At 47.6% G+C, this 20,393-nt stretch overlaps 1 protein-coding gene across 1 annotated transcript in view; it reads right to left on the minus strand.

The window, feature by feature from the left end:
• Window positions 1-10,085, minus strand: part of ITGA9 (integrin subunit alpha 9) — a 381,793-nt gene extending 371,708 nt beyond the window's left edge. The window contains exon 1 of the mRNA XM_023187614.2: window positions 9,649-10,085. Within this exon, the coding sequence (XP_023043382.2) occupies window positions 9,649-9,833 (185 nt within the window). The 5' untranslated portion in view covers window positions 9,834-10,085. The remainder of the gene's footprint in view (window positions 1-9,648) is intronic.
• Window positions 10,086-20,393: the final 10,308 nt, after the last annotated feature.

Here is a 20,393-nt window from a genome sequence, read left to right on the forward strand (position 1 = left end):
TGATATCTTCTTGTTGGTTTCTTGTGATAATTTTTTTCAAGAGAAATATGGCAATACATTTACATTTTTTAAAAAAAGTACCCCACCTTGGAACTGTAGACCTACCTCCTAGACTTATCTGGAGCCTGGGGTGGGAGCTGGAGCTCCCCATAACAAGGGTGGCCTCCCATCTGCTCCTTGGCTTTCCAAGAGCACAGAGAAGAAAGAGGCAGGCAAAATTCTAGAATTTACAATCCCAAAGATCTCCATTTAAAGTAGCCATCTCAGATCCTTTTTGGAAGCAGACAGAGTGTAAATGACAGCACAAAAATGCAGATTTACGTACAGCATAATGAAAATGTTAGAGGCCACACATAATGAAGAGTGTGTCTATGTTAGAATATCTCATTCATTTCAGTGTTGAGTGTCAACACTCAAAGTTTGGTGAATAAATGAATGAATCAACAAAAACACTGAAAGAAAACTCAGTATCTCAAGTCAGGATGAAAAAGACCATTAGTTTCATAAATCAGATCAAGTAACAAGAGAAATAACTACTGGCATCTATCAAGGACTTACTGTATGCTGTGTTGTGCTCTGGGCTTTGCAGATATCATCTCATTTAATGCCCCCACCAACCTAATGAGGGATGTACCCTTATTACTCTTTGCAGAAAAGGAAACTGAGGTTCAGACAGCTGAAGTAGGTTCAGACAGCTGAAGTAACTGGCCAGGATCAAACAGCTCCTAAGCAGAGGGCCGAGTAAGGCAGGCTGGGGGCAGAGCTAATGCTGGAGCCACTCTCTTGGCCACCAGGCACTTGTGCTTCTCAGCGGTGCCCCCTTTTATGGCACAAAAATCGTGGATCTGGCTGTTGCTGTGGAACCGGGGACTCAATGAAGGTAGAGACAAGAAGAACACCACTCAGCTTTATCTGGAACATCCACCCTCTAGGACCCATCCTGGTGCAAAAGACGTGCCAAGACCCTCTGCAGTGCTGCCTACTGGTGTGTACTGCACAACACCAAGTTTACTCTGGGGTCCGCATGTATCACAGCACTTTGACACTAGATAGGATGGGGTAGGAAAGCGCATCTCCCAGGTGACCTTAACACACCAAGAGATCAGCTAAGACGAAGGAAATTTGTTTCATACTTTTTTACTTTTTAAGAAAATTTGGGCACATAGGTTGGGCGCGGCTCATGCCTGTAATCCTAGCACTTTGGGAGGCCGAAGCAGATGGATCACAAGGTCAGGAGATCGAGACCATCCTGGTTAACACAGCGAAACCCTATCTCTACTAAAAATACAAAAAAAAAATTAACCGAGCATGATGGCAGGTGCCTGCAGTCCCAGCTACGCGGGAGGCTGAGGCAGAAGAATGGCGTGAACCCGGGAGGCAGAGCTTGCAGTGAGCCAAGATCGTGCCACTGCACTCCAGCCTGGGTGACAGAGTGAAGACTCCATCAAAAAATAAAAATAAAAAGATTTGGGCCCATAGTAGGTACATATTTATGAGGTACATGAGATATTTTGTTATAGGCATGTCATAAGTAATAACCACAGCAGAGTAAATGGGGTATCCATCACCTGATGCATTTATCCTTTATGTTACAAGTGATCCAATTATACTCTTTTAGTTATTTTTAAATGTACAATCAAATTATTGTTGACTACAGTCATCTTGTTGTGCTATCAAATACTAGTTCTTACCCATTCTTACTCATTCTTTCTAATTTTTTGTACCCGTTCATGCCTTTTATTAAATGTTCAAATATTTGGGGATACAAATCATCCTCTCACATATTGTTGGCCACTGGTGCAGCAAGTTGGACTCTGTGTGGGTTTCTTTAATAAAGTTACAAACCCAGGAGTGATTCTGAAACACTGGCCACCATGGCTACCTTCCCCAATTCAGAGCTTCCTAAATAAGTGGTGGGACTCAGAGTGGATGGGGGGATAGTAACAAAGCAGCCCCAGGAGGTTAGGGGGATACATGGAATACTGCAGAGTACTCCATCTTTCCTAGGACACTTCTGTCTTAATGTCAGACAGACTTGGTGTGAGAGGAGGCCCTTCAAATGTCCCTGGCAGAATCATTGGGTCCCTGTTCACTCAGTGATCAAACACCTCCAGAAAACAGAACCCTTGCATCCCCCCAAGAGTAGCCAGTGGGTCATGAATAAGCATCCCCAAAGGGAGCTGCAGAGAAGCTACTACTATTGCAATTCAATAACTCTTCCAGGAAAGCAGGCAGAACAGAAATTCACAAGACAGATGTTTGAGCTCCCTGAGTTGGGGACTTCCTCCCAAACTCAGATTCTTGACTTCCTGAGAGGCAGTCAGCCCGGGTGGACAAAGGCACAGGCCTGTGCTCCACAACTCATTAGCCATGTAACTTGGGCAATCATGCCTCTGTGCCTCAGCTTCCCCTCCATGAATGGGGATAACATGATAGCCAGCTGCTACAGACTGAATGCTTACGTTCCCTCAAAATGTATATGTTGAAATCTTCACCCCAAGGTAATGTTATTTGGAGGTGGGGACCTTGGGAGGTGATTATGTCATGAGGATATAACCTGTGAATGAATTCATGCCCTTGTAAATGTGGCCCCAGAGAGTTCCCTCAGCCCTTTCATCGTGTGAGATGAACCAAGAAACAGGCACTCACCAGATAGCAAATCTGCTAGGGCCTTGATCTTGGACTGTCAAGGCTCTAGATCTGTGAGAAATAAATGCTGTCATTTATGAGCAACCCAACCTATAACAGTTTGTTATGGCAGCCCAAATGGCTACCAGCTGAAAGGACTGTCGGGAGTATTAAATAAGCTAATATGAGTACCTATGTAGATAGCACTTGACACCTACTAAATATTCAAAGATACACTGTTGCTGCTGGTGGTGTTATTGCTGCTTCCGTTGCTAATTTAAACTCAACACAGAAGTCCTTTTTGCTCAGAGCAGACACTGGTGGACCAAGTGAGCCTGTGGTTTCAAAGACTGTAGATTTTTCCCAGTCTTGGACTTATACTGGCTTCCTAGGACTCCCTCTGGCAAAAAGGAAGGTTGGGATAAAACATTTTATTCTGCTTTGGTTGATCACCAAATCCACTTGGCTAAAAGGATTTGCAGTTCAGAGAACTCAGTGGCTCAGTGTAAAGCAGAGCTCCTTTCTTCTGAAATCCATCACCTGTGACTTCTCCGACATCAGAAAGAAGCACCTTATCAGTCAGCTGGTGGCAAGATTGCTCGGGATTCTGTTTCTGAGCCAGTTCCAATGGCCCTACTGTCAATCCTAACGCTCCACACACTGATTACAGAGGTATGAACAAAGACAGATGACTCCCAGCCACACTACAGGCCAAGGAGCACACCTCACACCCTCCCAACACAGTGATTCATGCGTGGCGGGCGCCAGGGCATCAACCGAGGCGTGGGTCACTTCATGCTGTTCAGCTGCAAGGGGGACCATCAGTGACAGCCTCCGGCTGCAGCTTTCCTGGGATCTGCTGCAGGATTCCAGCTGAGGCTGTGCTCTTTCCAGACAGCTCCAGCCAATGCCTGACCCTGGCAGAGGACAGCCATTTCTGCCCAGTGGTCCCTGTTGAGTTGACTGAGACTTTAATCAGATCTGCACAGAGTCAGAGGCTCTCTCTGCCCCATCCAACTGCCCCATTTCTTTTTTTTTTTTTTTTTTTTTTTTTTTTTGAGACAGAGTCTGGCTCTGTCGCCCAGGCTGGAGTGCAGTGGCTGGATCTCAGCTCACTGCAAGCTCTGCCTCCCAGGTTTACGCCATTCTCCTGCCTCAGCCTCCCGAGTAGCTGGGACTACAGGCACCAGCCACCTCGCCCGCAACTGCCCCATTTCTATTTCACAGGCACTACCCAGCCCCAACAATTCTCCCACACTCCTATCTCTGTCCTAGCATCTGCTTCCTAGAGGATGCAAACTGACACAAGCCCCCAGTGAATGTGCATTGATCTCTCAGGCTGGGGTGGGCCTTGAACAAGGCGTGTAACTCTGTAAGCCTCAGTTCCCCAAATAGCAAACTGGAAACCACTCACTAGGATGTCACAAAGACTATGCCTGTGAAAGCATCTGACCTCTTGTAGATACCGAGCAGATACTATCTGACAAAACTCATTTTGGTTGTTAAAATTACACGCAACCCTTTGAAAGCAAGGAATTTCAGAGAACACCATGGCTGCTTTTAACAAATGTAAAAACAACATTTTCCCTGGACAAATCACAATAGAAGTTATCAGGAGACCATTTCCTGAACAGCAGCATGTCACTAGGGAATCAGAGCTGGCTGGAGCCCGGCCCTTCACACTCTCACACTCAGGGCCATTAATGACAGGTTGAGACAAGACTGTCTTCTTGCCCTGGAAGGTTCTCCACTGGGTAAGACAGCTGCCTCTGCCCCCAGCCAGCATTCAGCACTAGCTCAGAAAACAGCACCCTTGCCAGCTTCTCCAGATCTTCAGAGAAATTTCCCAGAAACCCCGAGAAGATGCTTTTTGCATCCCCTTGGAACTCAGGCCTCATATATGTGCTGTCCCTTCTTGAGAGCTTGAGAAAGCAGGCTCTGCAGGGTGAGTGAGGACCAGGAACAAGGTCTGAAAATGCCATTTCCCCAGAAAAATTCCAACAAGGAAGTGGACCTACACCTTCCCCTAGAGTCTGGCACAGGACAGAGGAACTCTGCAAAGATGCTCACCACTGAGGTTATGAGAAGGCAGGGCTCCCACCACCATTTCTGGGTGTTTCCTCAGCAAGACTGGCAGGGCCGGGGGCAGCAGGGCCTATGATCCCAGGGCTCCCCTTCTAAATGTTTTCCCTGCACAGGAGTTTCTCTTCTGCCCCTCTGAATAACCCATGCCTGCCTGAGGGCGAGCCTCTCCCCCATCAGAGCCTATATCTTAAATTTCATTTGAGACACACAACTAGAACCCCACAATTTTCTCACCTATCTGTCAGATTGTGAGCAAAAAGTTTTCATTCTTGAACCCCCAGCCCTAAACACAGATCAGGCCCTGCGGTGTTTTATGAGTGGAAAGACAATTCAACCTCTTCAGCAGGCGATAATTTTTAGTTAGATGTAAGCACCTGTTTCAGTTTTAGTACTCACATACGCTATGGGTTGCTTTTTTTCTTTTTCTTTCTTACCTCTCCTTTTGATCCTTGTCTAGCCCTTTAAGACTTACATCATTGCTCTAAACCCACACTGCCCAGTAGAACTTTCCATGATGATGAAAACGTTTTCTCTGTGTTGTGGCCAATACAGTAGCTACTAGCCCCATGCGGCTATTGAGTACTTGAAATGTGGCAAGTGCAACTGAGAAGCTGAATTTTAAATTTTATTTTTAGTTAATTTACATAGCAATATATCTGGCTAGTGGTGACTACATCAGACAGCTCACCAGAACTGTCTAGCTTGTTCTTTTAATTCTCAACCTTCATGCAAATTGAGGATGTTATGTTCTCCTTGGCTTGGAATTGCCTCCTATTCCTCGCTGAACAACACTCTGACAACCTTAACAAAGCAAAAAGCCCAGCACATCTTCCATTTCCGAGCACTCACTCTGTGCCTAAGCACAGCCGTCTTGATGCGTCCCAGGAGAGGGAGCAGGAAGCACGTCTCCAGAAAGGAAGCCAGTGCACCCAACCACTTTGGACTCCGGGGCGTCTGGGGCAGAGAAGGAGGAGGGGACGGGGCGGAGTGTGAAAGACGTCCGCTCTGGAGGCTGCACGCCAGCCAGGCCGCATTTATTTATATCACAGGGTGTTACAGTTGTCAGCCCTGCAGCTGAGGAACTGGTCCATGTCTAAAGGAAGGGGACAGAAATCGGCTTTGTCCATGTTCCCTGGCACTTACTGTTGTTGTTCAAAGGATGCCAGAAGACTCAGGCAGTGGGAGCTATAGGAGAGGAAGCTGGCTCTGGACCGGCAGACACACTCTGGGTGTTATTAGAAAAAAAGAAAATTGAGTAACTTGCATGTTTGTATCCCAACTGATACAAACGTCATCTGGAACACTGTCCGGGATATTGTAGTCCATATAGCCATGGGGACAGTTCTCACTGCCCAGAGCACAGTGACAGCAGGACCACTCAAGCAGGTATACTGAGAGAAGCTGGGTCTGGGGCTTTGTGCTCAGTGTGCTATGGCTACAGAGCTGGGCTCAATCACCAGGGCTGGGAAAAGCAAGATCACCCCCACAATTATACAGGGATCTAGGATCCTTCCACTAGTGACAATTTTGGTCTACAAAATAATTGAGAGAAATGCTCAGTTATGGGATTAGAGAAGTGCTAGTTCCACCAATAGAGCACATTCACATGCTTTGAGATGTACACCCGCGGGTCCCTCAACATGGGAACGGTCTGCTCTGCTGCCTGCAGAGTCCATGCTGACTTTGGGGTCTGGGCTCTCCCTCCCCCTATCATTTGCAGCACATTCTTCTCCCCCCCCCCTTTCCCTAGAGACAACACATTTTTTCACCTGTAAAACAGGTGGTTAATTAGCATGAAGCAAACATCTTAGACTGCAAAATATTGAATTAAGTAACAAAGAATAATTTCTTTGAGAAGAGAGACATAAGATACGAGGCTTAATTAACATGTCTTCTTTTCCTTTCAAAGTTTTGCTATACTACTTTTCCCTTTCATGTCTATATTTTACTTTCCTCACTCATTTTGACGAGGATTTGTGATCCTTTTAAGTCACCCCCATGTAGGTTCTATACTCTTTCACTGCACTAGAGCAGCCCTTTGCAAAACTACTCCAAGCCTCCAGTGTCTGAATAAATTAATGTATTTTTCTAAAGTACACACACTTCACTGGCACTTTGGTAATACATTAAGAATGCCCTGAAGCTTCCATCCTCTCTGACCCACCAATTCTAAGTCCAGGAATTTATTCAAAGGAAATAATCAAGATTGTCCTCAAGGGTTTCGTTAAAGGTTGTTTACCCCTGCTGCTGTTTGCAATCACAAATAATTGAAAATGACTGACATGTCCCTCAAGCAGGGCTAGAAGATTCAGGGCTCAGGTACTTCTTAGTAGTAAGCGACCAATAACCAGTCACCAAGTCAATCAACCAACCCCAGAGTTGAAGTTAAGGTACAGACTGAGGACAGATCCAGAATTCACAGGACCTGATCTTATAAATTTAGGGTGACTAACTTTAAGAAAATTAACACAAAATTATAAAATTGGGAACAGGGCATTAATAGGGGTCTATGCAAGCAAGAACCCTTTGGGTTAAGTTTCAGCAGCCTTGCGCAATAAGTCTGGCCTCTAGAGGAAAGAAAAAGGAGAAAGAAGATGCTGGAAGTCACTTACTTCAAAGGCCATAGTTTACCAAGCCTGGGTAAAAAATACTTTCGAGCACACATACAGCAAAAAATGCATTCAAGGTCTAAGACAAAGAATATTGGGAAAAGGGGAAAGAGAAAAAAAGGATGGGGAGGAAAATACTTGAAAACAACAGCATGAGAACAGAAATCAAGGGGAGAACAAAATCTAAGAAAAAATTAAGTCAATGTGGTGGGTGGGGGAGTAAAACGAAGCATTATTTTTAAAAGATTTCAGTAAAGTTGGTGCCTGAACAGCTACAGGGACAAGCACTCCAGTACAAAAAAGCAGCCAGCTTGTATCACAACAAGAGAGGGCACTTTTGAGCCCAGCAGCCCATCTACATGGGTTCCCATGGACCCCTGAAATACCAGTCCCACATCTCAACTGGCAACAAGGATATGCACAGCATTATTGCCCAGCTCCACATCCTCTCCCTACCATTTACCCTGGGTACCAAGTTGAAGGCCAGACTGTCTTTTCCTACACTGGCCAAATCTGCTCACAACAGCTTTTCTTCATTCCCTTTTTAAATCAAAGTGGGCTGAACACCTTTTCTCTGTCAGATCTGTTCTCATCTCTACCCATTCCTTTCCCAGGCAGGGTGGCTTTGACCTGTGGCCCATGCAAATCCACAGTGACAGTGGCTTGGCCTCTCTCCCTCTAGCTGTCAAAGAGCTCCAAGGCACTTGGGCCAGCCTCAGCCTGCAGATCACACACAATGCTCTGGCTGGCTTGGCTGCCTGCTCAGCTGCCGGCCCTTTCTCAGCAGCCCCCGTCCGTCCGCAGTAGCCCTCCCATTTTTGACAGTGCTTCCCATGTGCTTGGTGCCTAGTGTGGGGATCTGGGATGTGTTCTTCAACCTCAGACCCTGAGTCTGCAGGACACAGAAAAATGTTCAGCCTGCTCTGCTTTAAAAGGGGAATTTGACAAGTGTAAGAACAGACACGCGGTCTTAAACCCAGCAACTGGAGTGAGAGAGGGGGATGTGGAGCTGGGAGAGAGCTATGTGAGGGCTTTGAAATCTGGTTCTCTTGGAGGCTGATCTCCTGAACAACATTATTCTCAGTGGGCTGGTCTCGGAGTCCCCTTTTCCGGGAATGCTTGAGTACTGCGATCCACAAATCACCCTTTTCCATCAGCCTCTGTCCAATACAGAGCAGTGACCCTCCTGCATAACTACATGCACCGGCAACAGTGACCTCGACCTCCCTGCCTGCCACCCCTAAGGACGCTCAGACTGGTGACTACACAATAAAATCAACCCCGGCCTGGCTGTCACCTGGGCCCCCACTGAGGCATGACCTCGAACGGGGGAACTTCCTGCAGCCTAACTCTCTCTCCTATCAAGAAGTGACCACTATGTGGCTGTTCATTCCCTCGGGTCCAGAGGAAGTGGCCAATGAGGGCACCAACCTCCCCTTAGTGCTTCTCTGCTGGGGTTGGGCACAAGGTCTGTACCACTCAGTTTATGGTGCTTCATGGGGGAGGGCCGCCCCATTCTTCAGGCCCACCTCTTCGGACTCAGGAGACAGCTGGATCCCTTGGCCTCTATAGAAACACGTTTCTCTCTTAAGGCTTCTGGTGAAGGTCTCCAGGTCGAATGGCCCATATGAGATGAGACTCAGGCTGCCGCAAGAAACACCTACCTGACCCACTGGCGGTGTCACTCGTAGGTGCTCCCTCACCCTCCTCTTCCCTATATCCCAGGAGCTTCTCCGCTCCACTTCCACCCAGGGTCTTGTAGGGGCAGGAAGGGGGGCTCTGGGCTCCAGTGCGCCCTAAGGGATCCCAGACACCCTGTCCCTGGGGAGCCCCACCCCGCGCAGCGGCGTTGTAGAGGCTATACTACTTCCTCAGGGGTTCCCCAAAATCGAGGAGGGGTGCAGCTCCAGTGCCCCAACTCCTCCAGGCCCTGCGAAGTTCAGGAGGCTCACCCGGCCCGCGGCGGCCACTCGGAGGCAGAGGAGCCAAGTTTCTTTGCGATCCAGAGAGCGAAGCCGAGTCTGGCTGGGCGGTGGAGGAGACAACTCTAGCGGCTCTCCCCGCACGCGCCGGGCTGGGACCCCAGGGAGGGGCCCGGACGCCCCAGTCCGCCTCCAGGCGCCGACCCCGACCTCAGAGGGCCCCGGACGGCGTCCTCCCTTCTCCCGCCGTCCCCCCGGCGGCCGAGCCGCGCGCAACAGAGACATTTAAATCGCCCCCTCGGGACGGCGGCATGGAAGAGGCCGGAAAGGCGGCGGCGGCGCTGGCCTGGGGACCGGGGCGGTGGCCGCGCGGGCCAGGGTCGCGGAGCTGGGCGGGCACTCACCAGCGCGTGTTGTCGTGGAAATGCTCCAGAACCGCGTAGCCGAAGAACGAGTCGGCGGGACCCTGGAAGTGCACGGGGCGCTGCGGGTCGAGGTTGTAGGCGCCCGCGGGGATCCCCGCGACCACCAGCGCCAGCAGCAGCGCGCGGAGCCCCCAGGCGCCCCTCGGCGCAGCCGGGCCGCCCATACCTAGCCGGCCGCCGCCGCTTTCCCCTCTGCCCGGCGAGCAGGGCGCCGAGCGCGCGGGCCGCGGGGTCAGCCGACGGCCGGGAAGCTCCCCGGGGCGGGAGCTCTGCGCCTGGACACGGGCAGGATGCGGGCGTCGGGCCCGGCACCGGGGCGCGGACGGCGGGCTGAGCGGGCGCTGAAGGCGAGCACAGAGGCGGCCCCGAGCGGTGGGCGTCCTCAGTCCGCCCGAGAAGTCTGCGCGAGCGGGTCCCGGGCCGGGCGGCGCTGGACTGCGGAGGGGCGCGCCCGCGGGGTGGGCGGCCCGGGCGGCAACGCCTGGACGGCGCGGCAGCGCCCCCTGCGGGCTGCGAGCCCTGCGCGCACTTCCCGGGCGGGAGTCAGCCTCCGGGACCCGCCGAGGCGCCCGAGCTGCCCCCTCCCCGTCGCTCACGGGGCGCTCGGGTTCCCAGAGATAAAGCTGCTCCCCTCCGCCACTACAGGCTCTGCTGGCCCTAGTGGGCCTGTCTCCCTGCTTTTGTCTCTCTTTCCCTCCCTGCCTCACAACCAGTAAGATCCAAAGGAACCCCGGTGAAAGACGAGTTTAGACTTCAGATTCTAGCCCTGCGCATCCTCTGCTCCTTCACCCAGTTGTGAGATAAGCTGTAGGAGCAGTGCTCAGTAAACGCCCACTGTTGTTGTTCATAACAATAGTAGCCACGTGGAAGCGAGCAGAGCACCCCTCCATATTCTAGTCACTTGGTCTCATACACCAGTGATTCCCTAAGGGTGGTCTCTGGACCAGCAGCATCAACCTCATCTAGGAACTTGTCAGAAAATGCAAATCCTCAGGTCCCACTCAGCTCTGCTAAATCAGAAGCTCTGTGGGTTGGAATCCTGCAGGGTCTGCGTGCACTCAAGGGTGTGTGTGTGTAATTGTAAATATGTCTAAGAGAAAGTCTACCATCTTAACCATTTTTAACTGTGCAGTTTGGGGGATTAAGTATATGCATGTTATGCAACCATCACCACCATCCATCTTCAGAACTCTTCATCTTGGAAAACAAACTTTACACCCTAAACAATAACTCCTCTTTCTCCCTAACCCTACCCCCATCCCCACCACCAGCCTCTGGCAACCACCTTTCTACCTTCTGTCTCTATGAACTTGACTACTCAAATTCAAGATTCCTACTGAATTGACTGCTATCATGTTGAAGTCTGACCACACTATTGTGGTTTCCCTGCCTGTGTTCTCTTCTTTCCACTTTTTAATTCTACAACAGAGTTTGGATAATGGTTTAAAACTTCCTGTTGCCCCCCACCAGCTACTCCTGCCTATAGGATGGAGCCAGATCTCCTTAGCATAACTTCAAATGGAGGCTCCATCTGTTTCCAGCCCCATTTTATGCCCCTTTCCTGACTCACTTCCCACAAACCCTGCAATGTATCCACACACAACTTCTAGCTGTCCCCTGAACGTGTCCAGCAGGGGTTTTCACACACGTCTGTGCCTTCTCCAACACTGTTCTTTCTTCCTGAAATGTGTCTACCTAGGATTTTCAACTGGCAAAATCCTATCCATCCAAGACTTCCAGTCCAGTTCTCGCCTCACCCTTTCTGTGCCATTTCCTCTGCTCCTTTCTTCTCTGGGCTGCCAAAGAGTGTCTACATGCCTCTATCTCGACACTTAGAACATGTTGATCATTTTGGGGGCTTTCTGTCCCTCTCTATAGACGGTACGGCTCTCTAAGGAGAAAAAAAATCTTAGGTATCTTTGTAGCCCCCAAGGCCCAGCTCAGTGCCAGGCTTAGGTAGATGCTTAAACATTGTTGAAAGAATGAACTGGCCAGGTGTGTTGGCTCACTCCTGTAATCATAGCACTTTGGGAGGCCGAGGTGGGTGGATTACTTGAGGTCAGGAGTTCAAGACCACCTGGCCAACATAGTGAAACCTTGTTTCTACTAAAAATGCAAAAAATTAGCCGAGCGTGGTGGCACATGCCTGTAATTCCAGTTACTTGGGAGGCTAGAGGCAGGAGAATCGCTTGAACCTGAGAGGTGGAGCTTGCAGTGAGCCGAGAGTGTGCCACTGCACTGCACTCCAACCTGGGTGACTGAGCAAGACTCCATCTGATTAAAAAACAAAAACAAAAAAACAAAAAAACGAATGGCCAGGCACGGTGGCTCATGCCTTTAATCCCAGCACTTTGGAAGGCCAAGGCAGGCAGATCATCTGAGGTCAGGAGTTCGAGACCAGCCTGGCCAACCATGGCCAACATGGTGAAACCCCATATCTACTAAAAATGCAAAAATTAGCTGGGCAAGATGGCGCATGCCTGTAATCCCAGCTACTTGGGAGGCTGAGGCAGGAGAACTGCTTGAACCTGTAGGTTACAGTGAGCCGAGATCGTGCCACTGCACTCCAGCCTGGGCGACAGAGTGAGAATCCGTCTCAAGAAAAATGAAAAAAAAAAAGAATGAACTGCTTAAAGAAAAGCAAGTTTAGTAAGAGAACAAGGCACTATGGGGAAGATTTTGAAGGAGACTTTTAACTTCCTTTGTATTTTGGTTGTGTGAGAGTGAAAAATGATCAATTCTCATTGCAGGACACAAAACACAAGATTTTCTTGTGGTTTTTGTTTTTGTTTGGTTTTGTTGTTGTTTTTTGAGACAGTGTCTCACTCCTGTCCCCCAGGTTGGAGTGCAGTGGTGCAATCACAGTTCACTGCAGCCTCAACCTTCCAGGCTCCAGCAATCCTCCCACCTCAGCCTCCCAAGTAGCTGGGACCACAGGCACATACCACCATGCCCGGTTAATTTTTGTATTTTTGGTAGAAATGAGGTTTTGCCATGTTGCCCAGGCTGATGTCAAACTCCTGAGCTAGAGTGATCCACCTGCCTTGGCCTCCCAAAGTGCAGGGATTACAGCCATGAGCCACTGTGCCTCGCTGAAGTTTCATCTGTGGTAAAGATCACTAGTATCTTCCCAATATTTATACTTCCCATTTTCCTTACTAACAAAGCCCACAGTTAGTGGAGTGTTAATATGCCTAGCTTTAAAAATAAATAAAACTATGTTTCCCAATCTCTTTTGTAGACAGAGTGGCCATGTGCAGTGTCTGACCGATGAGATATGAGCATGTGATGTGGGTGGTAGGCTTCTCAGGTGGTTTCCTAAAGGAGAGCCAACTCAGAGCTGACTTACAGCTTTCGTCCTGTGCCCTTGCCCCTCTTGCATGAAGCACAGAGGTCATGGCTGGAGATGCAGCAGCTGTCTTGAGGACCACCTCAAAGGAAAGGCCAGGAGAATTGCAGAGACTTCAGCCGTCACATCCTAGAACTGCTGCACCTGACGTGGACTGCCTTCCTGGGGACTTCTTACTACCAGAGAAAAACACCTAATTTATAAGAGCCACTGCTTTTAAGGATTCTGCTATTTGCAGGCAAACAGAATTCCTTGCTGATTTAACATCTAGAATGAATGGAATCTAGAACAGATGCTCCTAACCTAGAGTTCATTCATTTTCCATGTTGCTTCAGAGGTCCTAAGATCACCTGTGGTTGGTAGACTAATGTTCCCCCTCCTAATCCCTGGAACCTGTGAATACGTCACCTTATATGGCAAAAAAAGGACTTTGCGATGTGATTAAGGTTAAGGGTCTTGAGATGGAAAGATTTTCCAGGATTATCTGGCTGGGCCCAGTCTAATTATGTCAATCCTTAAAAGCAGAGAACCTTTCCTTGGCTGTAGCCAGAGAAAGAGATGTGAAGTGGAAGTGGGATCAGAGAGATACCACATTGTTGGCTTTGGAGATGAAAGAAGGGACCCACGAGCCAAGGAATACAGGCAGCTTCTAGAAGATGGAAGAGACAATAAAATGGATTATCTCCTAGAGCCTCCAGAAAGGCAACACCTTGAGTTTAATCCAGTGAGACCCCTGTCCCATTTCTGACATCCAGAACTGTAAGATAATAAATATTGTTGTTTTAAGCCACTATACTGGTGGACCATTTGTTATAGCAGAAGCAGGAAACTAATATAGCCCTCTAGAATTGTATATAAAAGTGTATATGTGTGTGTTTGTGTGTTTCTTAGGGAAAGATCCGTAGATTTCAACAGATTCTTTAAAGGTAAGGTAGGTTGTAGAAGGTAGGAAACCACTGATCTAAAACACACTGATTTCCAGCTTCATAAACCAAACCCTAAGCATTGGTCTTTGATTTAACTAAACAGTAGCTGTCAGTCCCGACTGTATATTAGATTCCCAGGCAACTATTTAAAAATACAGATTTACCAACAACACTCTGGGTCAGAATCTAGGGGCAAGGCCCAGGAATCTGCATTTCAAACACCTCTTGGGAGATTTGTCGAGTAGCCAGGTTTGGGAAGCACCGTTCTACAAGAGAGAGATTCAGAGCCCTGCACTATATTCCTTAGCCTGTGGCGCCATGATGTGGTAAGAAAAACGTAGGATTTGGCATCTGGTGAAGAGAATTTAACTCCCAGGCCTCAACAGCTATGTAATTTTAGTAAAGCAATAAAACAAGGATACTAATAACTAATAAACCTATTGATGAGCTTCTCAGGACAGCATTTCCTAATCATAAAACTCTAAACATGTATTAGTTATTCGTATAATGTGACCTCAAGAGTGAGCTCAATTTCCTCGTTGCCAGAATAAGCTGTTTTACAGAGACTTGACCTGAAGTGCGTGTCTCCAGGGTCACTAGCTGGAGGGGAGAGGCATAATATTTCAAACCTGGACATACAAAATGCAGATTTGCTTTATGGGATAGAGGCTTTTGAAAAACTGAACCCCTTGTCCAATTTCCCAACTGAAATGGCAACCAAATGCCCTCCATTCCTTTATGCTCTCACCTCAAGAAGAAATCTGAAGATTTTCCACTAGCCTTAGTGGCTGCAGACTGAACAGCATGCTCTATCAGCTCACCTATCATTGGCCTTTTCTATAGTCTGTGCAAAATTGCTCTCCACAGTTACTTTGTTAAACAGTTAAACAGTTACATACATACTTTGTTAAATTGTTACAGCTACTGTAACAATGCAAAAGAAGTGATGGTTATACTGCTCTACTCCCTCCTGCCCCACTGCAGAGAGGAATATTGGAATGATTAAATGTCAGGGTGAAAACAACATTGGTTTTTCAGAAGCCTCAAAAAAGTCTTGGAGGCCAGACACAGTTGCTCATGCCTGTAATCTCAACCTTTGGGAAGCCAAGATGGGAAGATTGCTTGAGGCCAGAGTTTGAGACCCTCCTGGGCAACATAGTGAGACCTCATCTCTAGGCGGGAAAAAATGACCAGACATGGTGGTATGCACCTGTAGTCCTAACTACTTGGGAGGCTGAGATGGGAGGATCAGTTGAGCCCAGGAGATGGAGGCTGCAGTGAGCTATGGTTCCACCACTATGCTATAGCCTGGGTGACAGAGAGAGACCTTGTCTCTAGAAAGAAAAGAAAAAGGAAAAACTCTTAAGATTAATTGATCTTTTTAATCCTTCCCTTCTCTAACACCTTTTTTTTTTCTTTTTGCTTATACATTTGTAGATTTTTATCTACCTCTCATTATTTCCCAAATGCTTGACTACTAGGTCAAAAGCTAGGTAGATTTCTAAGGCTCTTAATACAAGCTAATTGGTTTAGCAATCTTTAGGTTGAGAATATAATTTTTCATTACAAATACATTAAACTATAGCAGGAAATACACATAGTTCCTCCAGGTGAGTATTTCCAGACCGTGTCTTGAGCCATACTTTTTCCTGTGCTCTTTTTTCTGGAGTGCCCTTCCCATGGTCTCCGATGAGAAATGCTAATTTCTCCCTGACAAAGCTTCCCAACCATAACTCTCTAACATCTTCCTTGTCTCCCCCAAGGGACTGCTTGCATTTCTGGGGTCTGTGTGAGTGTACCCTAGGAGGACCCTAAATGAAGGTTTAGACACTCCCCAGTGATTATGAGAGCCCGGTTTGCAGAGACCTGATGGGTACGGACACTCAAGCAGAGCAGATGTTGCTGTAAGGTGACAGAACTGCTAGCAGCAAGGAAGGCTCACTCACTATGCGTCTTGCGTTGCACTGAGCATGTTATAGATCACTTTATCTTATGTAAACCTCACATTGATCCAGTTGGGAAGATGCAGGCTGAGATTTTATCTCAGTTACCATAGAACCATGTGAAATGAGGACGGACCATATGATGGGTTCACAATCCTTGCCCAAAACTCTTAGGGCCAAATATGTTTCTGCAGTCATGTTTTTTCAGTTTAGTAGAGAAGACAGCATCACACACCATATATTACAAGATAATATACCATATATTACATAGCCAGCCCATGAACACTGCATTCCCCCCAAAAATGATCTCTGTAGTTCTAATCCCTCCAAAAAAGCAAGGCCCACAAAGTCAGTTGATCCTCTCTCACTCTTGGGGCACGTGGCATCTAATGCCAACTGTCAGGTTTCCTTTGGAGTTAGCCCTAAAGAACTTAGCCGCTTGGTTCTTAACAATGCACAATCCAGCCTATACAATCCACTATTTGGTTGAATCAGCACCTTACACAGCCTTTTACAAAAGGTTGACATGCAACTTTATACACTGACAAGGAACAATCCCTGCAGCATATGAAGGGTAATAACTCAAGTTCCTTAAGGACATGCCTACTATAATCTGGTATATGTAAATTTCTATGCATCTGTATGTACATATGCACAAAGAAAGAGATTTGGAAGTTTACCCTAAATGTTGATAATGATTATGGTTGAGACTATGGGCTATTCTTGCCTATCTATCTATCTATCTATTATCTATCTATCGCTCCTTTAGTACTGCTTGAATTGTCTACAGAAAGACAGTGGATGTCTACATCCAGCAGTGGATGCAGACGATGCTACCTCCGTAAAGCCAAAGTCACTAATCAAAGTTAGAAATAGGGAAGTGGATCAAGAGCTGTGCACCTCCTCCAAATGAGGAGACAACTTGACCTTCACACAACAGAGAAAGAAAGAGAAGCCAAGGGCAGCCCTCATTCCCATCTATCGACAAGCCCTGCCCTCTGACCCTGGCCTCTGTTGAGGGGACTTTGCCAACTGAGGTAGGTAGACCAGCCACCATGTGGAAGGAAGAAGTGGTCAAGGGCCAGATGGCTCCTCACAGTATTTTCAAAGGAGGGAGAAAAAAATAACAAGGGTTTGGATCATTCACATACCAGATAATCGTTCTCTAAATGATTGACACAGCTAAATGTACCTCTTAATGGCAATTCTTCAAAAGTTGCCTTGCCCTGTTTTTCATACATAAGACAAGCTATACTTCCACATGGTTTTGAAATCCAGAAAGTTCAGAGGAAGGGCAAATACTATCGCCAAGCCTTCAACTATAATAGCAGGCAGAGATTTGAGCAAATACTTTCCCACTGAAGTATTTCATAAGCCAAAAGTTAAACTGTTATTATTGGGTGCAATATTTCCAACCTGTTTCCATGCTCAAACACATTTTTTTCCAGAGATCTAAATTTAGTGAAACGGCTTGAAGCAACAACCATCAATGTTAGAATAGAGCTGTACAACATGATGCCAAGTTTTGAAAACACTTCTCACTTCAATTGAAATATTAAAACTAGCCTATTGCTTATCAAAACATAAAAATATGAAAGTGATGATATTTGTTGGAGGCAGTTTAGGGTGATGAGTAACAGTGAGGGCTCTGGTGCTCGTAATCCCAATGTAGTGGCTTGTCAGATATATTAGTCTAGTAGGGCTGCCATAAAAAAATACCTCAGACTGGGTGGCTTAAATAACATAAATTTATTTTCTCACAGTTCTAGAGACTGAAAGTCCAAGATCAAGTGCAGCAGGGTTGGTGTCTGGTGAGGGCTCTTCCTTTGGGTTGCAGATGGTCACGTTCTTGCTATGGACCCACATGACCTCTTTGTGCTTGCAGAGAGGGGGAGGTAGGGGAGAGCGAGAGCAAGAGAGAGGATGCTAATTTCATCAGATCAGAACACCACCCTTATGACCTCAATTACTTTCTTATTCCAAATACAGGCAAATTGTGGGTTAGGGCTTCAACATAAGAATTTTGGAGGATACATGCATTCAGTCCACAACATCAGATATGTGGCCCTGAGAAGTTATTTAAGTTCTCTAAGCCTGGTTCCCCATTTGTTACAGAGAATCATACCCAAAGGTTTGTTATGAGGATTAAATGTAATGAGCCACTCTGCACATCACAGCATGAGGGAAGCAACTGGTAAATGTTAGCAATTTAGTGCCATTATTATTGTGTCATTTATTCCACTCTTTTTAAATAGCTATTTTCATTTGGAGTAAAAGAAAAACTCAAAACGCTTTTCTCAAGGTGACTGCATGTTTCAGTGGGCCATTGTAGAGCCTTCCTTGGTCTAAGAGTTCAAGCCCTCAAACCTCCAGGTGCTTCAGGTGCCCTGTGAAGGGCTGGAGAGGTGAGTCACGACCCAAGCACCCGTGACCTCACTCTCACATCAGCGGCCGGCTGGCCAGCTCCTTTTTCAGCACCCTCTCTACCTTAGCTTTCGTAAATAGTCAAATCCACATCTCTCCAGGGCTTTCCAGACGTGGGCCATCAGATGGAGACCCTGAAACATCTTCTTTGGTGATTTCCTCAAGGTCCCACCCACTCATGGTTTACATGCAGTGGGATGTTAAGGTGTTGACCTTGTGTGCATGTGTGTGTGCGTGTGCATGTGTGTGTGCGCACGTGCGTGTGCATGTGTGCGTGTGTGTGTGCGCGCGTGTGTGTGCATGCACACACATGCAGGCAAGAGAGGTTCACTTCAGTATCATTCAGATGCAATGGAACATTCACAAAAAAATGAGTACCTGGAACTGAATGTATCAGAAGTTGTCTGCCACGGTGGAGTGTGTCTAAAAACTATGTATGGAGAGTTATGAGTGGGGGAGTGGGGCAGGAGATGAAGCTTTGTAGGAAATGGAAGGGCAGTTCTAGCTTCTACCCTGCCTTCTTTTAGGCAGCCTCAGTGTACCCCAAACTCTAAGCAAATGTCTTTAGGGAAGGGTAAACGCTAAACACGTTTTGGGACCTGTTCTGCTGCTTAACACGCTCACACAGGATGAGCCTTCTTATGCCTTCCCCTAGAAAGTTTTTAAGTTGAAGCCTAGGACCTCTTGTACTTGAAGCTGCAAGATACACATGTTATACCTTCTGGGTGCATCAATTTTATTCAAAGAAATGACGGGGGAAATAAATAATACATTGTGAGATTGGGATGACTCCGAATCAAATTCAGTGACAGGGAAGGCCCCAAGGTCCCTGACATAAAAAACAGGTGAACTAGCTCCTGCAGGAAGTTGGGGTTGAGGAGGCAAGAGTGATTCTGAGTCCAGGAGCTGAGAGAGCCAGCCTGGGTGCAGCCATCCTTCCTGAAGGCAGGCTTGCACCCTGGGCAAGGGCTGGGTGCTGTGTCTGAGTAGTGATGCTGGAAGCTGGCCACATCTCCTGAGGGCAACGAGGAGTCGAAGATGGGTCCTCCCTTGACATGCCCCAGGGTCTGCTGCGACTGTGAAAAGGTCTGTGCCAGCAGTTGCGGAGGTGGCAGAAGCAGGACACTAAGCCCTGATCACACTGCCTGGGATGCCAGTCGGGTAGATACAGTGCACATGACATTGGGGCATCCTCTGGCCTTGGATGGAAGTTCTGACTACAAAGGCAAGGTGGAAAGGACGGGGACTGACATTTTGGATATGACTAAGCATCTTGGGGTCTTTCCTTGGAGGAAAGCCTGAGGCATTTCTCAAGGTGATAAGGGGAGGGCTCGAGCTGTTTTACTGAGACATTAAAAGCTGTGACCTTATTTTATTTTGTGCCTCAAAACAGAAAAGTGGCTACATTAGTATGTTGAGAATGGACTGCCTTCCTGCCCCGCCTCACTCTCAGAGTCCCCTGACGGACTCAGCCCACTGTCCGTGATCTCTAATCATAAGTTGACTTTTCTTTTCCCAGAATCCTTTTCTGACCTCATCTGCCTGTGGGATCCACACACAGGGTCTCACACAAGGGAAACCACACAGAATACTCACAGCCCTGGTGGGGCAAGAAGGGGTAAGGGGAGCCCCACCACTATGCTGGGATGTGTACCCAAGTGGCAGGAAATGTCACCCTGTGGTGGTTTTAAAATATATCCACACGTTCTCTTGACACTCCTTCCTCCAAAAGGCGGAGACTAATTCCCCTTCCCTCAAACAGGAGCTGATCTTAGTGTCTCCCTTCTAACAAATAGGATATTGTGGAACTGCTGTGATAGGCCACGAAAGGCATTGCCCCTTCCCTTCCACCTTACTGTCTCAGGTTGCTCAATCCCGGGAAAGCCACACCAGCCACCATGTCGTGAGGACACTCAACCAGCCTGTGGAGAGGCCCATGTGGAGAGGAAGTAAAGCCTCCTGCTAACCGCAAGCACCAATTTGCCAGCCATGTCAGGAGCCACCTCAGAGGCAGACCCTACAGGTACAGTCAAATCTTCAGCCTCAGCCAATAGCTTAAATGCCATTTACGAGAGACCCTGA

Source organism: Piliocolobus tephrosceles, chromosome 2 (assembly GCF_002776525.5).
Source record: "Piliocolobus tephrosceles isolate RC106 chromosome 2, ASM277652v3, whole genome shotgun sequence".
Taxonomy (NCBI): domain Eukaryota; kingdom Metazoa; phylum Chordata; class Mammalia; order Primates; family Cercopithecidae; genus Piliocolobus; species Piliocolobus tephrosceles.